We start from the raw sequence: 23,199 nt of genomic DNA, 5'->3' as shown, positions 1-23,199 counted from the left end.
GGTGCGATCAGTGGTTGAAAGGAAGTTGGATGAAAACCAGTATGGTTTCAGACCATAGAGGGACTGTCAGGATCAGATTTTCAGTATGCGCCAGGTAATTGAAAAATGCTATTGAGAGGAATAGACAGTTATATTTCGTAGATCTAGAGAAAGATTTGACAGGGTACCGAGGGAAAAGATGTTTGCCATACTAGGGGACTATGCGATTAAGGGTAGATTATTAAAGTCAATCAAAGGCATTTACGTTGACAATTGGGCTGCAGTGAGAATTAATGGTAGAATGAGTTCTTGGTTCAGGTCCTTACAGGGGTTAGACAAGGCTGTGATCTTTCACCTTTGTTGTTCGTACTTCACATGGATCATCTGCTGAAAGGTATAAAGTGGCAGGGAGGGATTCAGTTAGGTGGAAATATAGTAAGCAGTCTGGCCTATGCTGACTACTTGGTGTTAATGGCTGATTGTGCCGAAAGCCTGCAGTCTAATATCTTGCAACTTGAAAACAGGTGCAATGAGTATGGTATGAAAATTAGCCTTTCAAAGACTAAATTGATATCAGTAGGTAAGAAATTCAACAAAATTGAATGTGAGATTGGCGATACAAAGCTGGAACAGGTAGATGATTTCAAGTATTTAAGGTGCAGTAAAGCTAATGCAGTGAGCTCGCAGTTGCGATCAACAGTATTCTGTAAGAAGGAAATCAGCTCCCAAACGAAATTATCTTTACATCGGTCTGTTTTCAGACAAACTTTGCTTTATGGGAGCGAACTCAGGATATCTTATTCATAATTTAGAAGTAACAGACATGAAAGTAGCGAGAATGATTGCTGGTACAAACATGTGGGAACAATGGCAGGAGGGTACTCAGAATGAGGAAATAAAGGCTGTTAGGAATGAACTCGGTGGATGAATCTGTATGCATAAACCGGCTTCAGTGGTGGGGTCATGTAAGGCGAATGAAGGAGGATAGCTTAGCTAGGAGAATAATGGACTCTGTTAAGGAGGGTTAGAGAAGTAGAGGGAGACCAAGACGACGATGGTTATACTCCGCACGGCCTTACTTCTAAATTGACGTTTCGTAAACCAAATGAGCATTGCCTTCCCTCTGTTGCCAGTGCGCTACGCCTGCGAGAACAGCTGATGCAATATGACCGCGGTAAACAGCCCTTGTAAAATATAATACCCTACTCAGAAAAATGAATGAATATGGATTGAAAACAAATTCACAAGACCTACACTTTCTAACAATATCTGGGACTAAAAGAGAATATATTATTAACAATAAAAGACAATGAGGAAATAACACACCACTAACGGCTAATGGCTGGCACAGAAAGGAGGTTATGGCCTACAAAGGGAACACTCTACTGATCTCAGAGTCACTGAAACCCTCCAACAATATGAAAAACACACTAAATATTGAAGGAAAATGCAAAAGATCGCGAACCGCACCGAATACCATACACGCTGAGCAAGATAGGTTAACCACGTGGCGAATGTAAATATTAGAGTTGGCAACTAGGTTTCGAGATCGTGCTCTATCGATATAAATTGATATGAATGGCAGCTTGGGATTGGTTGGATGTTATGCTTCAGCGCATAACCACCAGGCAGAGCCAAAATCTGCTAAAACGTCAATTTAGAAGTAGAGCCGTACGTAGTATAGATTCAGTTTCTAACAATTTAAAGGTAGGAGGTATAGAACTAAATGAGACCACAGCACTATTGCAAATAGAGGATTGTGGTGATGTTTGGTAAATTCACAGAGGATTGAAGACTGAACGCTGAAAGGCATAATGGTCTATAATGTTGTATGTGTGTATATTTGAATTGAATTTGCAGTATCACGAAGAAAACCCTCAAGAAGGATTTACAAGGGGGTGTCCGAAGAGTGACACTTGGATTTTGACGAAACTTAGTATGACACAACTAAGGTTGAAATCTGTAACTTGGTATGGCTGTGGTCATCTTCAACTGATGTCTTGCTCTGAAATAATTTTTTGTCAACCTGGAACCACTGTTTTGGGAAGCCAGGCTCTGTCTGTCACAAATAAGGAGTAACACTTCTTTTAAAAACCTTGGTCCAGTTAGCCCAGCTGGTAGCATTTTGTAAGGGTCTCTTTCCAGGGTTAAAGGTGAAATCTGGTGAATGGTCTTGAAGGTGGAAGAGGAATCTCACCCCTAATGGCTGAGAGAGTGGAAGAACTTAGTGGAGTAAACCACGAAAAACAATCCTCGCATCTGTTCTCCAGATTAGGGGTGGCTACAGAGGGCGTCTGTTTCCCAAGTTGGGGGTGGCCTCAATTATGTGCAGAAGGCAACGGGAAATACTGCATTACGTAGTCCCAAGTTAAGCAACCACGATATTGTCACAGCAAGATGCGCAGTTTACTGATCACGAAGGACGGAACCTATGATCCGGCAAGGGAAGGAAAGAGGCTTCCCAGATCATCATTAAGCGAAATCCTAGCAATATCGAGTCAATGAAAATTGGAATGTGGAATGTGAAATGTGAAAATGCTGCTGGAAGCAAGAAAAAAATGGAAGAAGCTAAAATTGTCATCAATCAAAGAGAACTAGGTATTCTGGGTCTATGTGAAATCATATGGCCAGGAAATTATTTCTGCAGTGATGACATTAAAATGATCTACAATGGTAGTACAATTGGATGCAGTAATGGAGTAGGACTGCTAATGAGATGTTGCTGAGCAAGAAATGTGATTAACACCTATCACGTTAATGAGAGGATTCTAGTTACAACAATCAAAAAACAAATTCCAGGAATCTGGTGATTGTTCAAGTGTACTTTCCAACATCAAACAGCTTGGATGAAGAAATAGAAGAAATGTATGAGAGCACTGATGAAATATGGAATCTGGCAAAGGAATCAGATAATGTAATAATCATGGGACATTTCAATGCTATTGCTGGAATGCAACCAGATCAAGAAAGAATTGGGAAGTTTGGTCTAGGTGTCAGTAACAAACGAGGGGAGAAGTTGCTAGACTTCTGTGATCAGTACGATATGATTGTAACAGACATGTTATTTGATGGTCCATTACGCAGGAGATACAGCTGGAAAGCCCCGGGTGACACTGCCCGTTATCAAAATGACTATATCCTTGTCAAGAGAAAATATCTCAATCAAGTCATAACAAGTCACAGCTATCCTGGGACAAAGGATGTCAGTGACCATTGCCTAGTCATGACCAGATGCAGTATCCAACTGAAAAGAATCGATCATCGAAAAGCAAAACCTTTAGATTTAGCCAAGCTAAGAAAGCACCAAACTATGGATGTTAATCTATAAAAAAACACATGAATTAATCAAAGGAAATGAAGAATTGAAATGGGATAATATAAAAGAAGGCTTGATAAGAAAACCGTGGATTACCAGACAAATATTGGATCAGATAATGAAGAGAAATCAGTACAGGAGAGGGAACATGACAGAAAGCCAAGAATCAAATTACAACTCTCTGTAGAAGAGAAAAAGAAATGTGGATGGTCGAGATAACTGAGAATATCAGAAAATATATTGTTGAAGGAAGGACAGAGCATTTAGGAGCATTAAAATATTAAACCGGAAACCTAATGTGAAAAACTCCGTAGTAAGAGATAAAAATGGGAAAATATTAATAGATAATTATGACATCAGTGCACCGTGGAAGGAATACCTTGAACAACTGTATGAAGGAGGAAATGTGCTGAATGATCTAAGGTGTATTGAACCAGAACATGAAGTAGAGGAAGATGATAAAGGTCCTACAATCATGAGGAGGGAGTGTGAATCAGCACTTCAGCGATGACATGAAAATAAAGCTACCAGTCCAGATAAAATACCTGAAAAACTGTTAAAGAATATGGGACAGAAATTGAAAGCTTCTATATGCTATGATATGCAGATGCTATGATGATGGTGAAATTCCAGAAGACTTCATCAAAAGCAATATGGTTATGATATCAAAGAAGGGAAATAGTGTAGAATGTGTAGAACCATAACTCTGTTCTCTCATACATCCAAAATACTACTACAAATAATAAAAAACAAGATAAATAACAAATTAAATTTACAAATTGATCAGAACCAGTTTGGCTTTAGGACAGGGATAGGAACAAGAGAAGTCCTGTTAGCTCTCCGAACAATGTTAGAAACGAGGTTGAAGATGAGTAGGAACACCTATGTAACGTTTGTAAATATTGAAAAGGCCTTTCAATAACATGACTTGGGACAAACTGTTTAAAATTCTTGAAGCTACAGGTTCGGACTGAAAAGACAGGAGACTGATACTGCGACTCTATGAAGGACAGACCACAATGGTAGACATCAGAGGAAGTATCCAGACAGAAAAAATCAGGAAAGGTGTAAGGCAGGGCTGTTCTCTCTCACCGCACCCTTTTAATGTATTCATTGAAGAAGTCATAACTTACTTTAAGGCAAATACCAAAGAAGTAAAAGTAAATGGACATCATATCCAATGCATTTGATATGCAGATGACAGAGCAATTATAGCAGATTCCGAGAAAGAGTTGTCCAAGATGCTGAATATATTATCCTCAGCACTGTCAGATTCACTCTTAAACATTAATGTTAAGAAGACAAAGGTATTAGTTGTGAGTAAACATCCTGAACGAATTCACACCAACATCAAGCTTACTGACAAAATAGTGGAACAAGTCACCAGTTTCCCCTATTTAGGAAGCCCAATCACCAATGATAACAGGTGCAGCAAAGAGAGAAAAAGGCAAACAGGGCTTGCCAAACAGGCATTTAGTAGTAAGAGAAATCTTTTGACCAGTGCAGCTTTGGAATTTGGAAGAAATTTGTGATTTCTTCTGTATGGAGTGTGCTATGGTATGCCTGAGAATCTTGGACAATCAGAGATCTGGATGGAAAATGACTCTAAGCATTTCAGGTATGGGTCTGGAGACAAATACCACGGATTAAATGGATTGAAAAGAAAACAAACAAAAGCATTCTGCAAGAAATTCAAGGTGAGAGATCTGATGGTAACGATACAGAGCATGCATGCATACATACATACATACATACATACATACATACATACATACATTCATTATCATTATAGACTGTTATGCCTTTCAGCGTTCAGTCTGCAAGCCTCTGTGAATTTACTAAACGTCGCCACAATCCTCGGTTTGCAACTAGTGTTGTGGCCTCATTTAGTTCTATACCTCTTATCTTTAAAATCGTTAGAAACTGAGTCTAACCATTGTCATCTTGGTGTTCCACTACTTCTCTTATCCTCCATAGCAGAGTCCATTATTCTCCTAGGTAACCTATCCTCCTCCATTCGCCTCACATGACCCCACCACCGAAGCCGGATTATGCGTACAGCTTCATCCATCGAGTTCATTCCTAAATTAGCCTTTATCTCCTCATTCCATTGTTCCCTGCCATTGTTCCCACATGTTTAAATCAGCAATCATTCTTGCCACTTTCATGTCTGTTACTTCTAACTTATGAATAAGATATCCTGAGTCCACCCAACTTTCGTTCCCGTAAAACAAAGTTGGTCTGAAAACAGGCCGATGTAAAGATAGTTTCGTCTGGGAGCTGACTTCCTTCTTACAGAATACTGCTGATCGCGACTGCGAGCTCACTTCATTAGCTTTACTACACCTTGATTCAATACACTTACTATATTACCATCCTGGGAGAACACACAACCTAAATACTTGAAATTATCGACCTGTTCTAGCTTTGTATCATCAATCTGACACTCAATTCTGTTGAATTTCTTACCTACTGACATCAATTTAGTCTTCGATAGGCTAATTTTCATACCATACTCATTGCACCTATTTTCAAGTTCCAAGATATTAGACTGCAGGCTTTCGGCACAGTCTGCCATTAAGACCAAGTCGTCAGCATAGGCCAAACTGCTTACTACATTTCCACTTAACTGAATCCCTCCCTGCCATTTTATACCTTTCAGCAGATGATCCATGTAAACTACGAACAGCAAAGGTGAAAGATTGCAGCCTTGTCTAACCCCTGTAAGTACCCTGAACGAAGAACTCATTCTACCATCAATTCTCACTGAAGCCCAATTGTCAACATAAATGCCTTTGATTGCTTTTAATAATCTGCCTTTAATTCCATAGTCCCCCTGTATGGCGAACATCTTTTCCCTCGGTACCCTGTCATATGCTTTCTCTAGATCTACGAAACATAAACACAACTGCCTATTCCTCTCGTAGCATTTTTCAATTACCTGGCGCATACTGAAAATCTGGTCCTGACAGCCTCTCTGTGGTCTGAAACCACACTGGTTTTCATCCAGCTTCCTCTCAACGACTGATCGCACCCTCCCTTCCAAGATGCCAGTGAATGCTTTGCCTGGTATACTAATCAATGAGATACGTCGATAGTTGTTGCAATCCTTCCTGTTCCCTTGCTTATAGATGGGTGCAATTACTGCTTTTGCCCAATCTGAAGGTACCTTACCAACACTCCTGGCTAATTTTACTACTCTGTGAAGCCATTTCATCCCTGCCTTCCCACTATACTTCACCATTTCAGGCCTAATTTCATCTATTTCTGCTGCCTTATGACAATGGAGTTTATTTACTACCCTTTCCACTTCCTCGAGCATAATTTCACCAACATAATTTTCCTCCTCCCCATGAGCTTGGCTGTTCACAACACCACCAGGATGATTTCCTTTTACATTGAGAAGATGTTCGAAATATTCCCTCCACCTCTCCAGTGATTCCCTGGGATCTATTATGAGTTCACCTGAATTACTCAAAACACTGTTCATTTCCTTTTTCCCTCCCTTCCTAAGATTCTTTATTACTGTCCAGAAAGGTTTCCCTGCTGCTTGACCTAGCCTTTCCAGGTTGTTACCAAAATCTTCCCATGACTTCATTTTGGATTCAACAACTATTTGTTTCGCTCTGTTTCTTTCATCTTCGTACAAATCCCTGTCTTCCTCGGCCTTGTTTGGAGCCATTTGTGATAAGCCTTCTTTTTACATTTACAGGCTGCTCTCACTTCATCATTCCACCAATACATTCGCCTTTTCCAGTCTTTACACACAGTTGTTCCTAGGCATTCCCTTGCTGTTTCTACTACAGCATCCCTGTATGCCACCCATTCACTTTCTATATCCTGAACCTGCTTACTGTGTACTATTTGAAACTTCTCACTAATCATATCCATGTACTTCTGTCTAATTTCTTCGTCCTGGAGATTTTCTACCCTTATTCGTTTGCAGACAGATTTCACTTTCTCTACCCTAGGCCTAGAGATACTTAGTTCACTACAGATCAGATAGTGGTCTGTATCATCGAAAAATCTGCAAAAAACTCGTACATTTGTAACAGATTTCCTGAATTCAAAGTCTGTTAAGATATAGTCTATTATGGATCTGGTACCCCTAGCCTCCCATGTGTAGCGGTGAATAGCCTTATGCTTGAAGAATGTATTCGTAACAGCTAAACCCATACTAGCACTGAAGTCCAGCAAATGCTTCCCATTCCCATTAGGTTCCGTATCTTCCCCACATTTACCAATCACCCTTTCGTATCCTTCAGTTCTATTCCCAACTCTCACATTGAAATCGCCCATTAGCACTATTCTATCCTTGCTGTTGACCTTGACCACGATGTCACCAATGCTTCATAAAACTTATCAACTTCATCCTCATCTGCACCCTCACATGGTGAAAACACGGACACAATTCCTCCAACTGACAAATCTACCCACATCATTCGCTCATTTACATGCCTAACGGAAACTATGTTGCGTGCAATGGTATTCCTGATAAAGAGCCCTACCCCAGACTCTGCCCTTCCCTTTCTAACTCCCGTCAAGTACACTTTATAATCTCCTATCTCTTCCTCATTAGCTCCCCTTACCCGAATATCACTTACTCCTAGCACATCCAGATGTATCCTCTTTGCTGACTCAGCCAATTCTACCTTCTTTCTTCCATAAGCCCCATTAATATTGATAGCTCCTCATCGAATTCCATTTCGTTCGCCAAGTTGTTTCCAAAGAGTCCCTTGCCTGTCAAACGGGAGTGGGACTCCATTACTCCCATAAGTCCGAGGCTTGCTTAAAATGTTCTGATCTCGGTAAATTCATGAAGCAGGATGCTACCCTACTTGCACATAGTCCAACTGAGGATCTCTCCTCTAACGGGTTAAGGACCACCAGTGAATTGTATAGTCCTAGCCACCTGAGCACAAGGAGGGCCATGACTCAGAATATGTCCGAGATGCCCACCCCCATTCCATAGCAGCTGGTATCCCGACTCTCAGGACCACTTACTAGACCACTCAGCCGTTGCCCATGGTTCACGAACTAGGACGTGACTACAGTAACCCACAAACGTGAACCATCGATACAGAGCAGAAGAGCCAAATTAACTGGCCACATCTTGTGACATAATACCTTTCTAACCAATCTGCTGGAAGGAAAAATCACGGGGAAGAAAGGCAGAGGACTACTGAGGAAAAAAATTCCTTCAAGGCATTGCCTTTAGACACTGATGATTTATTTTCACATGCCTTTTAGAGTATGTTAAAATTTCAATGTCTGAATTGCTCGCCTACTGATTGCAGGAGTACAAAATAACTAACAAAGAAGAAGGAAAGAATTTTGCAAAAACTTAACAATGAAATAGGAAAGAATGAAGATATCAAATAAAAGGGAATGAAGACTTAACTAATCACAATACATTTGTGCTAAGCCTACTAAAAGAACACTAAAAACATTACTACATGAAGAATACCACAGAAAGGGATTATTAAAAAGCCTCAGTGGACAACACATCAACAAATTTACAGGGCCAGAGTTTTCGCATAATCAACAAGATTGGAGATTTATTGTTAGATCCTTTAACCATTTCATTGCTGTAGGGATGGCTTACAATATTTCTTTCCACTCTCCACTCTGTAGTAATTGTGGTACACAGTTCGTTTGGCAGGTCCACAGTTATCCTCTGGAGAATTGAAATTCCCCATTTCACACATTTATATCTCCCAATACCACGTCTAGCAAAGTTTAGTTGGCAGCAGACATTCTTTGGAAGTTGGATTCTAGGTAAAGACTCCAAACTGAATATTAAAATACAGAAAATACTGAAAAATCATGATCAATGATCAATGTGCATACAAGTTTAATATAAGTTATTTACAGAAGAAGAAAAAGACAGCAAAGGTATGAAAAGACTTTCCAGTCTTTGAAACATTACTGATAAAAACACACACACATATATTGTAGAGTGTTATGTCTTTCATTGTTAAGTCAGCAAGCTACCATGATTTAACCAAGCACCTCCACAATTCTCAGTTTGAAACTAGCTACTTTATGTGGGATTGTTGAATTCCACATAATCATTAAATCATTCAAAACTGGGTCTAATCATTGTTACCTTAGTTTCCTCTGCTTCTCTTACCCTCCATGGCTGAGTCCATTAATCTCCTGGGTAACCCAGCCTCCTCCATTCACCTCACATGACCCTACCACCAAAGCCAATTTATGCATACAACTTCATCCATCACATTCATTCCTGGCTTAGCCTTTATCTCCTCATTCCAAGTACCTCCTGTTTGTAACAGCAATCATTCCTTCTGCTTTCATATCTCTTACTGCTAACTAACGAATAAGATATCCTGAGTCTACAAGCGTGCCAGGTGCAGCTTGTACAGGGGAGGAGCTCTGAACTGAGTAGGGGCTTTTCTGTACTCTGTGGAAGACGGATCTGGATGGGGAAGTCCTCAACCCCGACAAGGCGCGACCCAATGGCTGATAGGGGCTCTCTTGAGAGAGTGGTGCTCGCACCCGCGGATCAACTGAGGACATGATATAGTGGCAGCAGCTATATCATTAATACTGATAAGAAGATTGTTACGTCGATCTTATATGAGCATACAGCTGCCTCGCATCCTGGCATCCTTGGATGTTGGGATGTGACGGGGTTACTGCGCACTGAGGAAGGCAACGGGAAACCACCTCAATTAATTTTCCCTAGTAATCACTATGGCTATGCTTGCAGCTAAATTAGTATCTGAAGTAGAGGATTTGATCCCAGGATCCCAAAAACCGGGATCCTGGCCACTTTTCAAACCCGTAGTTTTCGGGATCCTGGGATTTTCGGGATTGACATCATTTTTAAAAATTTGCAAAATAGACTGCGTGAAGCGAAACTCTCAGTGTGTTTGAATAATCCAGTGCAGTTGGAAGAGTCCGATTTCGAGTTCATCGATGAAATCACTGAAGTCTTGGCTCCAGTCAAATTAACTGTAGAACCACTCTATCACACTGATGTGAATTTATGCACAGCTCATGCTGCCTGTAAGTTTCTTTTTAAGCAATTAAATGATAATAACTCCGAGTTGGCTTCTAAATTCAAGATACATTTACAAAAGCACATGAAAAATCAGCAAAGAAATGAGTTGAGTGGCGTATTATGCTACCTAAAAAATCCTTATAGTGCCAATGTGGCGTTGGCATTCGATGATGAAATAAAGCTTACATTTTCAAGTCCGAGCAAAGTCCTGATAAAAAGCAGATTGTTTCTTTAACTGAGAGATTAAATGGTAAAAGGAATGATGACGAGGAAGACTAAAATACGCAAGTGGAGCCTACAAATACAGCAAAATGTTATTTGACGCTCAGAGAAAAGCTTCAGCTGGAAATAGAAAACATCATGAAAATTATGTCTTCTGAAGCATTAAATGAAAATGAATTTTCCAGAATTGTTAAGAAGGATATGAACCTATTCAGGTCTTCAAATTCTACTCGGAGCTATAACCTAGAGCAGGCTTATAAGTATTTACTAACGATTCCTCCAACTTCCATCGAACCTGAACGCGCTTTCTTAGCATCTGCACATATGTGCAACAAATTGAGAAGTGGGCTTGATGATGAGGCACTGGATGCGTTGTTATTTCACAGATCATATTTTCGCAATTCAAATTAGAATGTCCCTATTAAATTAGTTTTCTTTATATTTACGAGAAATGTGAAATGTGTCTGATTCATGTTATTTTTAAATACTTTTTGCTAAGAAATTTTCTACCTACTTATTATTTTGTTGCTTGAAAGTCGTCTATTTAGTCTATGTTCAGAGATATTGTAGTTAATTTCAAAAGTTTATTTGCATAGTTTGTTACATAATGTTTTTTAATTTATATAAGTTTAAAGAGATCTCACTGATTCTTGGAAAAGAATAATTTTAACATAGGGATTGAGTGATTTTAAGTCTGGTTAGTCTTTTTTTTTTTTTTTTTTGTTTTTTTTTTTTTTTGCTAGGGGCTTTACGTCGCACCGACACAGATAGGTCTTATGGCGACGATGGGATAGGAAAGGCCTAGGAGTTGGAAGGAAGCGGCCGTGGCCTTAATTAAGGTACAGCCCCAGCATTTGCCTGATGTGAAAATGGGAAACCACGGAAAACCATTTTCAGGGCTGCCGATAGTGGGATTCGAACCTACTATCTCCTGGATGCAAGCTCACAGCCGCGCGCCTCTACGCGCACGGCCAACTCGCCCAGTTCTGGTTAGTCTGACCCTAAGTCTAATTAGTTAATTAGAGTGATTACATTTGCTAGGTGTATACCGCAAAATATATTGATTTTGTCTAAATTTCGATTCGCTAATTAAGCAGCTGATTTCTGTAAGATGTTCTTATTTTTTATTTGTAACCTCCAATCCCAGGATTGACCAAGTGTAATCCCAAAATCCCAGGATTAGAAATAAGGGCCGGGATCGAATTCCCTAATCCGGAGTAAGCTCCTCGATTGGATCTCCGAGAGAGGCAGATACAAGCACAGCAACAGAAAGGCTGAAATATCAAGACAGAATCAAAATTGGAACTTGGATTGTGAAGACGATGAGCCAGGTGGGAAAGATCCACAATGCAATAAAGGAAATTACAAAAATGAAAACAGATATTCTAGGAGTAAACTAAATGTGATGGCCAGGATCTGGAAACATCAACATAGACGAGCACCGAGTCTACTACTTGGGTACTGACAATGGTATCTTGAACATGGGGTAGGATCATACTGAACAATAGAATAGCCAAGTGTGTTGACAATGTTATGCTAGTCTCATTATGTGTTATGTTAGTTCAAATCAAACCAAGGCCAGTTGACTTAAATATTATTCAAATCTACAATCCTAATGCAGATGAGGAAGTAGAAAATTTCTATCACAGCATAAACCATATCCTGAATAAGCTAAAAAGAGAAGACCTCACATTAGTCATGGACGAATTTATGCAAAAAAAATTTTTTCACCATGTTGGTTAATCCTGTCCGTATTGACTTACATTCAAATTTCTATAGAACACTTTCCTGCCTTGCCAATACTTTACATATTTTATTATACTTAATTACTGTACATGTTTCGAGAGCTAAGAAGAGAGTACGGTAATTAAGCATAATAAAATATGTAAAGTATTGGCAAGGCGGGAAAGTGTTCTATAGAAATTTAATGCAAAACTTGGGGCAGGAAGAACATCAGACGCCCTCGGACTCTTTGGTCTAGGAGACAGGAATGCTTGAGGAGATGACTTGGAACTATTTCCAGAAACAAATCAGTTAGTGGTGATGAATACATGGATTAAACTACTACCACACAAGTTATACACATGGAAAAAGCCTATGGACAAACCAGGACACATAGTGAGGAATCAGATTGATTTCATGATGGTGAACAAGAGATACAGAAATGGTTGTATATCTGTAAGAGCAGACATACAATCAGACCATGTCCCAGTGATTGGAAATTTAAAGATCAGAATGAAATATGTTTTCCCCAAAACGGCACAGAAACACGACTTGAGAAAATTGAAAGATTCTACCATACAGCAGACAGTCAAGACAGCTCTAAACAATAAACTGATTGACAACAGTGACCATTACATGTTATAATTCTCATATTTTGGTCCGTATTAAATTGTACAATAAAGTCAAAGAAATATTAATGTTTATTTATTCCCCCTATTCAATACATAAAAAGTGATTTTAAATTATAGGGACATGTTTCGCCCTTAATATAAGGGGATCTTCAGCCTAAATCTCAATCCGAAAGATAAAAAATCAAGATCCTGATTGTTCTTAATTGTGGTTGATTAAAACAAAATTACAAATAAATGTGAGGATGATGTAGGAAATAGTAAAGATATTCTTAAAAATGAAGTCTTAATAAAGTCTTACAAACAAATAGACGTAATTTATACACTTTCTTGAATGTCCTTGTCTAAAAATGTGGTAACAAGTTGCATATTGGTAGTTCTATAAGAACGCAAATTGCTACGTTGAATCTTGTAAAGCAACGCCCTGTGTTGGTTGAGGGCGTTAGAGATAAGTTTGGAACCTAAACAGTTCAAACGTCAGAATAATGATGAAGAATGTTGCTGATTACTCCAGGTGGAGTTTAAATACATTTTAAAACTAGTAATGAGACGTTTCTGCTGCTCACTCAAATTATGCTGTAGGGGCAAGGGAAATGCTTGATACTTTAAGTGGGGTTTATAATAACATATAAAGTGGTTAGATTGTTGTAAATCTCGTGTGAAGAGATAAATCTGTAGTCTTCTTAAAGCACAAGTGAAGAAGAGTGCTCACTGGTAAGCAGCTGTGTTAAATATTAGCTGGAAGGAGCGACTGTAGCTTCTTGTGTAGAGTCGAAAGGGAAATTTGGTTTGAAGTCTGTAACAATAGGAGATTTACGTATTAAGGAATGATTTTGGAGGAAAGGAGAGTTCAAAGAAAAAACCGATGTGTGTAAATTCACTTACCTCTTTATTAATATTAAACTGGTTAACGTAAAGTTGAGTTGGAGAGAAAACGTTGTGTGTAATTTCATTTATTTTTGATTGTAATAGTGTTAAATAGTTGCTATGGTAGCGTTGAAATGACTGATACTTGTGCTACTGGTGTTACAACGATGTGAGATTAAAGGAGGAGAGGGTCTCAGCGGCGTGCCAAGTTTATATGCTATTGGGCACGGCAGGCAGCAAGAAATGAGTTCATATCTCAGAACAAAAACAAAGAGAAATGCTACCAACTGCTTCAAGTGGAGTTCAAATAAATATTAGAGGCAGCCTGTAGTCAATCCTTTGTGAGGAGATAATTCTGCCGCCCTCTCAAACTATGTTGAAGGAGCAAGGGAAAAGCCCGACAGTAAGTTGCCACAATAATTAAGTTCTATAAGAACTCAGTCAATTCCACTTAAAGGTGTCCTGTAAAGGGTTGAGGGTGTAAGAAATCAAATTATAGCTTTAATAGTCTGACGAAGAAAAGATTTTTTTTTATCATTCCAAGTGGGGTTTAAATTTTTTTTTTTAAATCTCGTGAAATGGGATAATTCTGTAATCTTCTTAAAGCACGTATAAAAGAGGAAGGGTGCTTGATGGCAAGTAGTAGTGTTTAAAAGTAGCCACAACAATACTGTTCTATGGGAACACAGTCAATTCTACTAAAAGGCATTCTGCAAAGGATTGAGGGTGTAAGAAATCAAACTAGAGCTTAAACGGCTTGAACCTTAGGACAATGATGAAGGAAAGATCTTCTGATTATTCCAAATGGGGTTTTAAATAAAATTTAAAGTTGCTAGTTTGTTGCCGATCTCGTGTGAAGAGATAAGTCTAGCCCTTTCAAAGCATGTACGAGTGAGGAAGAGTGCTCGATGGTAAGTAGCTGTGTTAATATTTTCTGAGAGGTGTGACTGTGGTTTTTTATATAGAGAGTTGAAAAAGAAAAGGTGGTTTGATGTCTGCAATAAGAGGAGAATTATGTATTAAGTGTGGCAACTTACTGTCAGGCTTTTCCCTCGCTCCTGCAATGTAGTTTGAGAGGGCGGCAGAATTATCTCCTCACAAAGGATTGACTAAAGGCTGGCTCTAATATTTATTTAAACTTCACTTGAAGCTGTCGGTAGCATTTCTCTTTGTTTTTGTTCTGAGAACTGAACTCATTTCTCGCTGCCTGCCGCGGTCAATAGCATATAAACTTGGCACCCCGCTTAGACCCTCTCCTCTTTTAATCTCACATCGTAACACCAGTAGCACAAGTATCAGTCATTTCAACGCTACCATAGCAACTATTTAACACTATTACAAGAGAAAATAAATGAAATTACACACAACGTTTTCTCTCCAACTCAACTTTACGTTAACCAATTTAATATTAATAAAGAGGTAAGTGAATTTACACACATCGGTTTTTTCTTTGAACTCTCCTTTCCTCCAAAATCATTCCTTCATACGTAAATCTCCTATTGTTACAGACTTCAAACCAAATTTCCCTTTCGGCTCTACACAAGAAGCTACAGTCGCTCCTTCCAGCTAATATTTAACATTGCTGCTTACCATTGAGCACTCTTCTTCACTCGTGCTTTAAGAAGACTACAGATTTATCTCTTCACACGAGATTTACAACAATCTAACCACTTTATATGTTATTATAAACCCCACTTAAAGTATCAAGCATTTCCCTCGCCCCTACAGCATAATTTGAGTGAGTGGGAGAAACGTCTCATTACTAGCTTAAAAATGTATTTAAACTCCACTTGGAGTAATCAGCAACATTCTTCATCATTATTCTGACGTCTGAACTGTTTAGGATCCAAACTTATCTCTAACACCCTCAACCAACACAGGCGCCGCTTTACAAGATTCAACGTAGCAATTTGCGTTCTTATAGAACTACCAATATGCAACTTGTTACCACATTTTTAGACAAGGACATTCAAGAAAGTGTATAAATTACGTCTATTTGTTTGTAAAACTTTATTAAGACTTTATTCTTAAGAATATCTTAACTATTTCCTACATCATCCTCATATTCATTTGTAATTTTTTTTTTAAATCAACCACAATTAAGGGGCGAAACATGTCCCTATAATTTAAAATCACTTTTTATGTATTGAATAGGTGGAATCAATAAACATTAATATTTCTTTGACTTTATTAACAATGACGATGTTAATGAAAAACTCACACACCTACAAGAAGCAACGAAGAGTATTCGCGACCGGGCCTTAGAAAGAGGAAAACGTGGATGACAAACAAGATTTTGGACCTAATGCAAGAACTAGGAAGAGAAGAGGTAATTTGATGGAATACAGAGCGATTCTAAATACAATCAGAAGGAAAATCAGAGAAACTAAAGAGAAAGAAAAAACTGAATTATGTGCAGAAACAGAGTTTTATCAGAGTAGACATGACGATTTTAATGTGTATCGGAAGGTCAGAGCGCAACAAAAAATACCGCAAATCATACTGTGCGAAGCTAGTAGATAGTAGTGGTAACCTCATAATCGACACAGAAGGAAAAAAGAGAAAATGGGAGAAATATCTGGAACAGTTATTCCAAGATGACATGAGGAGACAGGAACCAGAGAGATCAGATACAATGGGTCCAGATATCCTAGTAAGTGAAGTCGAAGGAGGCATACAACAAATTAAGGAAGGGAAAGCAACTGGGCCAGATGGACAAGCAGAATTTCTCAAATGGCTCAGTGAAGAAAAAGTAAAAAATGATCACAAAAATATTCGATGACATTGACTCATCCAGAATAGTTAAAATCAGAATTTAATGTTTTACCTAAGAAATCAAACACCAAAGAATGTGGGGACTACCGTACCATCAATTTAATGAGCCATCTGCTAAAATGGTTTCTTAAAGTGATACACAAGCGGATATACAGGATATGTGAAGAAATATCTCCCTTGGTAAGTTATTCCAATCCCTAACTCTCCTTCCTATAAATGAATATTTGCCCCAATTTGTCCTCTTGAATTCCAACTTTATCTTCATATTGTGATCTTTCCTACTTTTATAAACGCCACTCAAACTTATTCATCTACTAATGTCATTCCACGCCATCTCTCAAGAATTTGCGCTACGCAGATGACACAATTGTCTTTGCAGATACAATGGAAGGGCTACAAAAGTTGATGAACAAAATTTCTGAAACAAGCAAGAGATATGGTCTGGACATCAACACTAATAAAACAAAATTTATGATCATCAGTAAGAAGAATATCCGAGGTGTGAATCTGCTCCTCAATGTAGCAAGTATAGAGAGAGTTTCACAGTATCCATACCTGGGTACCATCCTTAACGAAGCACGAGACAATTCGCAAGAGATAAAGTGTCGCACTGGAAAAGCGAGGAGTGTTTTCAACTCGATGAGCTCAACCTTCAAGAATCACGACATTACCATGGATACCAAAATGCGGCTCCTTAGGTGTTATACGTTTTCAGTTCTCTTTTATGGTGTGGAAACATGGACCCTTACAAAAGCCACCCCTGCTAGACTGGAAGCATTTGAACTCTGGCTATTCAGAAGAATTTTGAGAACATCATGGACTCAGAAAGTTACAAACGTTGAGGTTCTATGCCAAGCTAACAAGAGACCAGAGCTGATCAACACCACCAAGTGTCGTAAACTACAATATTTTGGACACATCATGAGGAATCAGAAAAGATATGAGCTGCTTCAACTTATCCTGCAAGGAAGAAGATCTCCTGGGCAAAAGAAGAATCCCCTGGCTTGAAAACCTTAAAACCTGGTTCAACAAAACATCTACAGAACTGTTCCGAATTGCAATGGATGAAGCCAGAATAGCCATGTTGATCGCTAACATCCCAGGCGGACAGGCACGCTAAGAAGAAGAAGAAGAAGAAGATGAGTCTACCACACTTACACTTCTCTACAGCAATATCGGTCTGAAAACAGACCAAAGTAAAGACAGTTTGATATGATAGCTGACTTCTCTCTTACAGAATACCACTGATAATAACTGTAAGCCAACTGCATTAACTTTGCTGCACTTTGATTTACTTTCACTTACTATACTACTATTCTGGGAGAATATACAGTGAGTTTCTCTCATTGGTTGACTGGCAGATGAGCAGGTCCTGCCTGCCGTTGGCTCATCACTTCCCCCCTCTGCAGCATACTAATAAGCATGGCAATTCCCTCACTTTCTCAGTTGTGCTCCATGCTTAGAACATTTAACAAGCATTGATCTGCCATCCCAATTGTACTCACATTATAAGGCGATCTTTATTTGAATCAAAAGCACCAGTTAAATACAACACAGATGATGAACAGTAAGAACACAATAATAATTATTAAATTAATGTCATATGGTCCACCTTTTTCAATACTATATTATGCAATATTATTGAATTACATTACTAAACTAGGGAGTAGTTTCGGCCTTGGCTGGCCGTCTTCAGCCTTAATGTAATACATCTAATAACTAAACAAATGTAAAAACACACAACTGACATGGAAACTAATGTACAAACACATAATTAACATTAAAATCTGGGATGAACTAAGTGTAAAATCTGAAAGGTTCTAAATTCTTAGCATCTGAAGTATTTCAATGGAAATTGTAATGATTAGCAGTGTTGGAACTAACAATTCTATGAATATCAGTACAAGAATGTTATCTAGCACAAAAAGGCCCCTTACTCAATACCTTAGAAAATATACATATTCACATAGACCAGTATATCAACCTAGAACATCATTTGAATGAAATTAACAAAAAATCAAATTCTTTATTTGAAGCTTCTGTTCCATTTCTTTAACAAAAAATCAAATTCTTTATTTGAAGCTTCTGTTCCATTTCTTTGGAGATTTGCTTCCAATAACACATGGCCCCATCCTCAGCCAATGATAGCTTTCCTTTTTTTGCATTCAGTTCCCCCATATACCTCTTCAAGCTCCTTACATCACGCTCCTTCTATCACCCTCAAAGCTATGAACCCGCAACATCATAACAAACCTGACCGCGAATTTGAATACTGGGCATTGGGAGGTTAGTGATATTTTATTACTTATAAACACATTAACTATATACTTACCACATTCCTCTTTACATCAAATTAATTTAAGCCTTTTTATTTACAGGTATTTTTATCACCACAACATTTTGTTTTCCTATAAAAACTCCTTATTGGTAGCTAGCCTAATTGTGAAATATTGAATGTTCATCAAATACTACCTAATTCTGTTAACTGACTTCTATTTAAGCATCAAGAGACAACATCTAACAAGTGGTCATTAGTGTATATGGAAGATTTTACCACAACTCAAGTACACGAACTCATTAAGAACGTTTTAACAATCATATCATATCTTGTTCTAATTTAAGTGTTTTAACCATTATACATGCCAGTTTTAACATTCTACTGAAGATGAGCCAATCAGGCTCAGAACATGTTAGATGTGACAAATGTGAATTTTAAATGTTAAATTTGCATTATGCTACACATCTACAAAAATTGTAGTTGTAGTAAATAGCTGTCAATACAGAAATATGAAATTTATATCTTGGGGTTCTTCCAACATGATAAAATTTATTGGCTGATAAAATACTGTATACCCTAGGGTATCAACATAATCATTATCAACATGATCATAATCATCAATTATTATCTTGGCATCCATCTTGTGTGCGCACACATTTCATGTCGAAGTGATACTTGCATTTGTTATCAGACTAATTGTTCAAGAAAAGAAATCTGTAGTACAACAAAGTACTTACTCTGAATTCAGTGTTAGAGATATATACTTTGGACCAATCATTCTCATCAAATGGTTGGAAACCCGTAACTGTCAAATTACTGCGGAACCGCTCCAATAATCCTTCCTGTAATATTGGACAAAATATGAAAACAAAAGGAGGAGATTCATCACCACCCTTGTTATTTATCAGTACAGTATCAATATACCTCCTATATTATATCAGTATCAATATACCTCCTATATTAATTACATAAACTCCAATTACATGTTAAATAATGACCTGTTGACTGGATATGTATTTTGAATGAGGGTTTTTTTTTTTAATTTGATGTAAGTGTAATGGCTATACTAGGAATATAAAATTTGTTATTAATCAGAACTTGGATTTATATCCTTAGATGTTAAGCTTCTACAGTATGTTAAATTACTATTAATTTATTTCCTAGGTTGGACCAAGCTGCTTTATGTACAGAAGTTGGTTATAGCTACCTATGGAAACAGATTACCATGGATTGAGTAGGAGAACATCAGTCACCTTGGTAAAGAATACTCCAATATGTTCAAAATTTAAGCAACATATACTGTACATCAGTGGCGGCGCGTGACACTTATCAAAGTATTAGCAAACTAGTTTGTAGAAACATGGATAAAAATTTATGGGTATTAAAGCTTAAATAGAAGTGTGCATTTCTAAAATTTAAAAAATCAATCCTCTCTGTACATCTATATATATAAAATAACTTGTCCTGACTGACTGACTGATTCATCATCGCTGAGCCAAAACTACTAGCCATAAAGAAATGAAATTTTGGGGATACATTCATTTTAAGATGTAGGTGCTCCCTAAGAGAGGATTTTTGGATATTCCGTCGCTAAGGGGGGGGAAAGGGGGGTAAAATTTTAAAATGAGTGTATATATATATATCTCAAAACTTTAAAAGTTTACAGGTGTAAAAATTGGTATTTAGAATCTTCTTTAAAAATAAGGAAACACGCATTTTCTTGTTTTCGGAAAATCCCAATAGGAGGGGTGAAAAAGGGCGAAAAAGGGGTTGAATGCCTTTAATCAGGATACCGGTACTTATATCTCACAAACTGAAGATATTACAGACCTGAAATTTGGTACTTTTGATCTTTTAAAAATAAAAAATAAAACACATAGTTTTTTGTTTTTGGAAAATCCAAATAATGGGAGGGTGAAAAGGGGGCAGATGAATTTTTAAAATGAGTGTATATATATCTCAAAACTTTGAAAGTTTACAAATGTAAAAATTGGTATTTAGATCTTCATTAAAAATAAAGAAACACATATTTTTTTTTGTTTTCGGAAAATCCCAATAGGAGGGATGAAAAGGGGTGAAAAAGGGATTGAATGCCTTTAATGAGGATACTTATATCTCAGAAACTGAAGATATGATGGCCCTGAAAATTGGTATTTGGGATCTCTTTTAAAAATAAAGAAACACATATTTTTTTGTTTTTTTGGAAAATCCAATTAATAGGGGGGGGGTGAAAAGGGGGGTGAATTTTTAAAATGAGTGTATATATTGAACCATTCTGTTCATGGATCAATAGTATAGATTTTAGTATTAGATATTGGGATTACCTGAGACCACCCATGAAGTCATTGTCTTATAGTTTATTTCATAAAAGATTCTAGAAGAAGTGTTCTCATGTGAAGAGAGCTAGAGCGTCATTATGAAAATCTCCAGAACCTCATTAAAGGGAGTTATGTCCCAAGCCAAGCCTCTTAATGAAGATTGGGGACGCTCCCCGGATCCCGGCAAAACTAACCTTCGGAGGGAAGAAAGGAGTTAAATTAATATCTTTGGTTACGAAAGAGATGCATTGGATCTGATACAAGAATTGCAACCTGCATAATTTATGCTTAATTTTGATATGCATTAGGGCTGCAATCATAAATGCATTCGTTAAGTAGGGTACTTGGCGTGCTTTGTGCGGGAAAACTTCGAGTCGCGGGCGCGCGTATCCTGCACGCGATCAAGCGGCGTGGCTATGCCGACCTGATTATAAATGCAAGGCCGCCTGGCACATCAGCCTCATTCTCTGACCGTAAGGCTGCTTGGACGAAGTCGTCATGCTGCAAGTCGGTACCGAGAACAACATTTTATCATCGAGCTGCACATACAACTAGTACTACTGAATCTGCGAGGAAGTAAGTAATCAACTTGCATATTCAGCTAAATTCTTGATATTACCTCTGTTGATATGCTATGGTGAGATGAGGTGCTGCCTATAATAGACGGATGAACTAGTAGCTTCATATATCTGTGAGGTCAAGTTGTAACTGACGTAATGCTAGAATAATTGTAGGCTCAGGGTAGTTCTTATAGCACGACATGTTGTCCGAGTGAAAGGATGGAATAACAGTGTTACTGAGAGTGGTGAAGAAACTATAGTGTACCACGTTTAAAATTCAGAACAAGACTTGGTCAATGTAACGTGTGAGGCACGATAGTAGTGGAAACAGGCATCGAGTCTGGACAGTCTGTAATAAATGAATTTGTTTTCAGTTACCCCGGCATCAAGCCAGAACGAGCTTCTACATCAACACTGTGAGGAAGCCACAACGGGAGCTGAAGTCGGCACGACATCGGGAATCGATCCAGGAACGTTGGGCGTACCTGATCAGCGCGACGCCGAAGGGGACATCTTCCAACCATCTAAGGAGCTGTACGAAGGACTCACGCAAGATAGAATGTCTCCAATTGTTCACCAGTATCTGCTGCAAGCGTGGCAGAGTGTCTTGATGTGGTAAATTCAGTGGTCCACAGGAAGGGCCGCTCCGTCATTTCATCAATCATATAAGGTCAGAGCTTTCCAATTCTGTTTCAAGCATGTCATTTAAATTTAGATAGGAATAGGGCAGCCGTCAGCCAACAGGTTAGTTTATGGTAGGAAAATTCTTGGTAATAAAGAGCTAGGCCTCAAGCTCGAACCCCGTACATTAGGGTAGATGATAGTTTGTAGATTTCTTGTTGGTGTGTTTATATCACATTTTGATAGTATTATATTAGCGTACGTGTTATCTTCAGGTCAGGTCGAACTCCCTTGGTCATGGTAGGTTAATCTGACAGGCAGGCACTATTTATTGTGTCGCGTCTAGGCATTTGTCTCTGCAGACGTAGGCTGTATAGTTGAGACCAGGATTAACCCCGTAATTCACCTAGCTTTACTGACAGGGCGAGCGAGTCCGAATGTTTGAGAGATGTGGGCAATATGCATGTAGCTGACTGTATGAATTGATATGAGAGAGCCCCAGCACAGTTTGAGAGTGTATTGGATGCATTTGAGATGCCTTATTATGGTCATGTGACTATAGCTTACTGATTTGTGCCTTTGTATTATCAAGGTTGAGCCCATGGGAGGCGGAAATAAGATTTGTTATATTGCTGGTGATATTGAGATGAGGGCGGATAGCCCGTGTGTATTTAAAAGAGTGCTCTTAGCAGCCAGATTATGTGAGGTACTTTGAAAGGCGAAATTTCTTAGCACGCAGTCAGTCAGCTGGGCTCATAAATTGTGTGGACGGCCGCTTGTCGAGTGTTCGGCTGGTGAGGGTTATTGTGCCTGATGTCACAGTCTTGAAACTTGGTTATATGGCTGTCTGCAGCTTGCAAGTGACTAATCTCATGTTTTAATCCG

General features: G+C 38.4%; 1 protein-coding gene across 1 annotated transcript in view; it reads right to left on the bottom strand.

Annotated features, from left to right (window-relative positions):
- The window catches only part of mal (maroon-like), a 216,094-nt gene that overhangs the window by 9,538 nt on the left and 183,357 nt on the right, over positions 1–23,199 (bottom strand). Inside the window, exon 9 of the mRNA XM_067152044.2 lies at positions 19,553–19,657. Within this exon, the coding sequence (XP_067008145.2) occupies positions 19,553–19,657 (105 nt within the window). The remainder of the gene's footprint in view (positions 1–19,552; positions 19,658–23,199) is intronic.

The sequence above is a fragment of the Anabrus simplex genome, chromosome 1 (assembly GCF_040414725.1).
Source record: "Anabrus simplex isolate iqAnaSimp1 chromosome 1, ASM4041472v1, whole genome shotgun sequence".
NCBI classification, from domain to species: Eukaryota; Metazoa; Arthropoda; class Insecta; order Orthoptera; family Tettigoniidae; genus Anabrus; species Anabrus simplex.
Note: the sequence above shows the minus strand (reverse complement) of the source record. Positions and strands in the feature narration are given on the sequence as shown.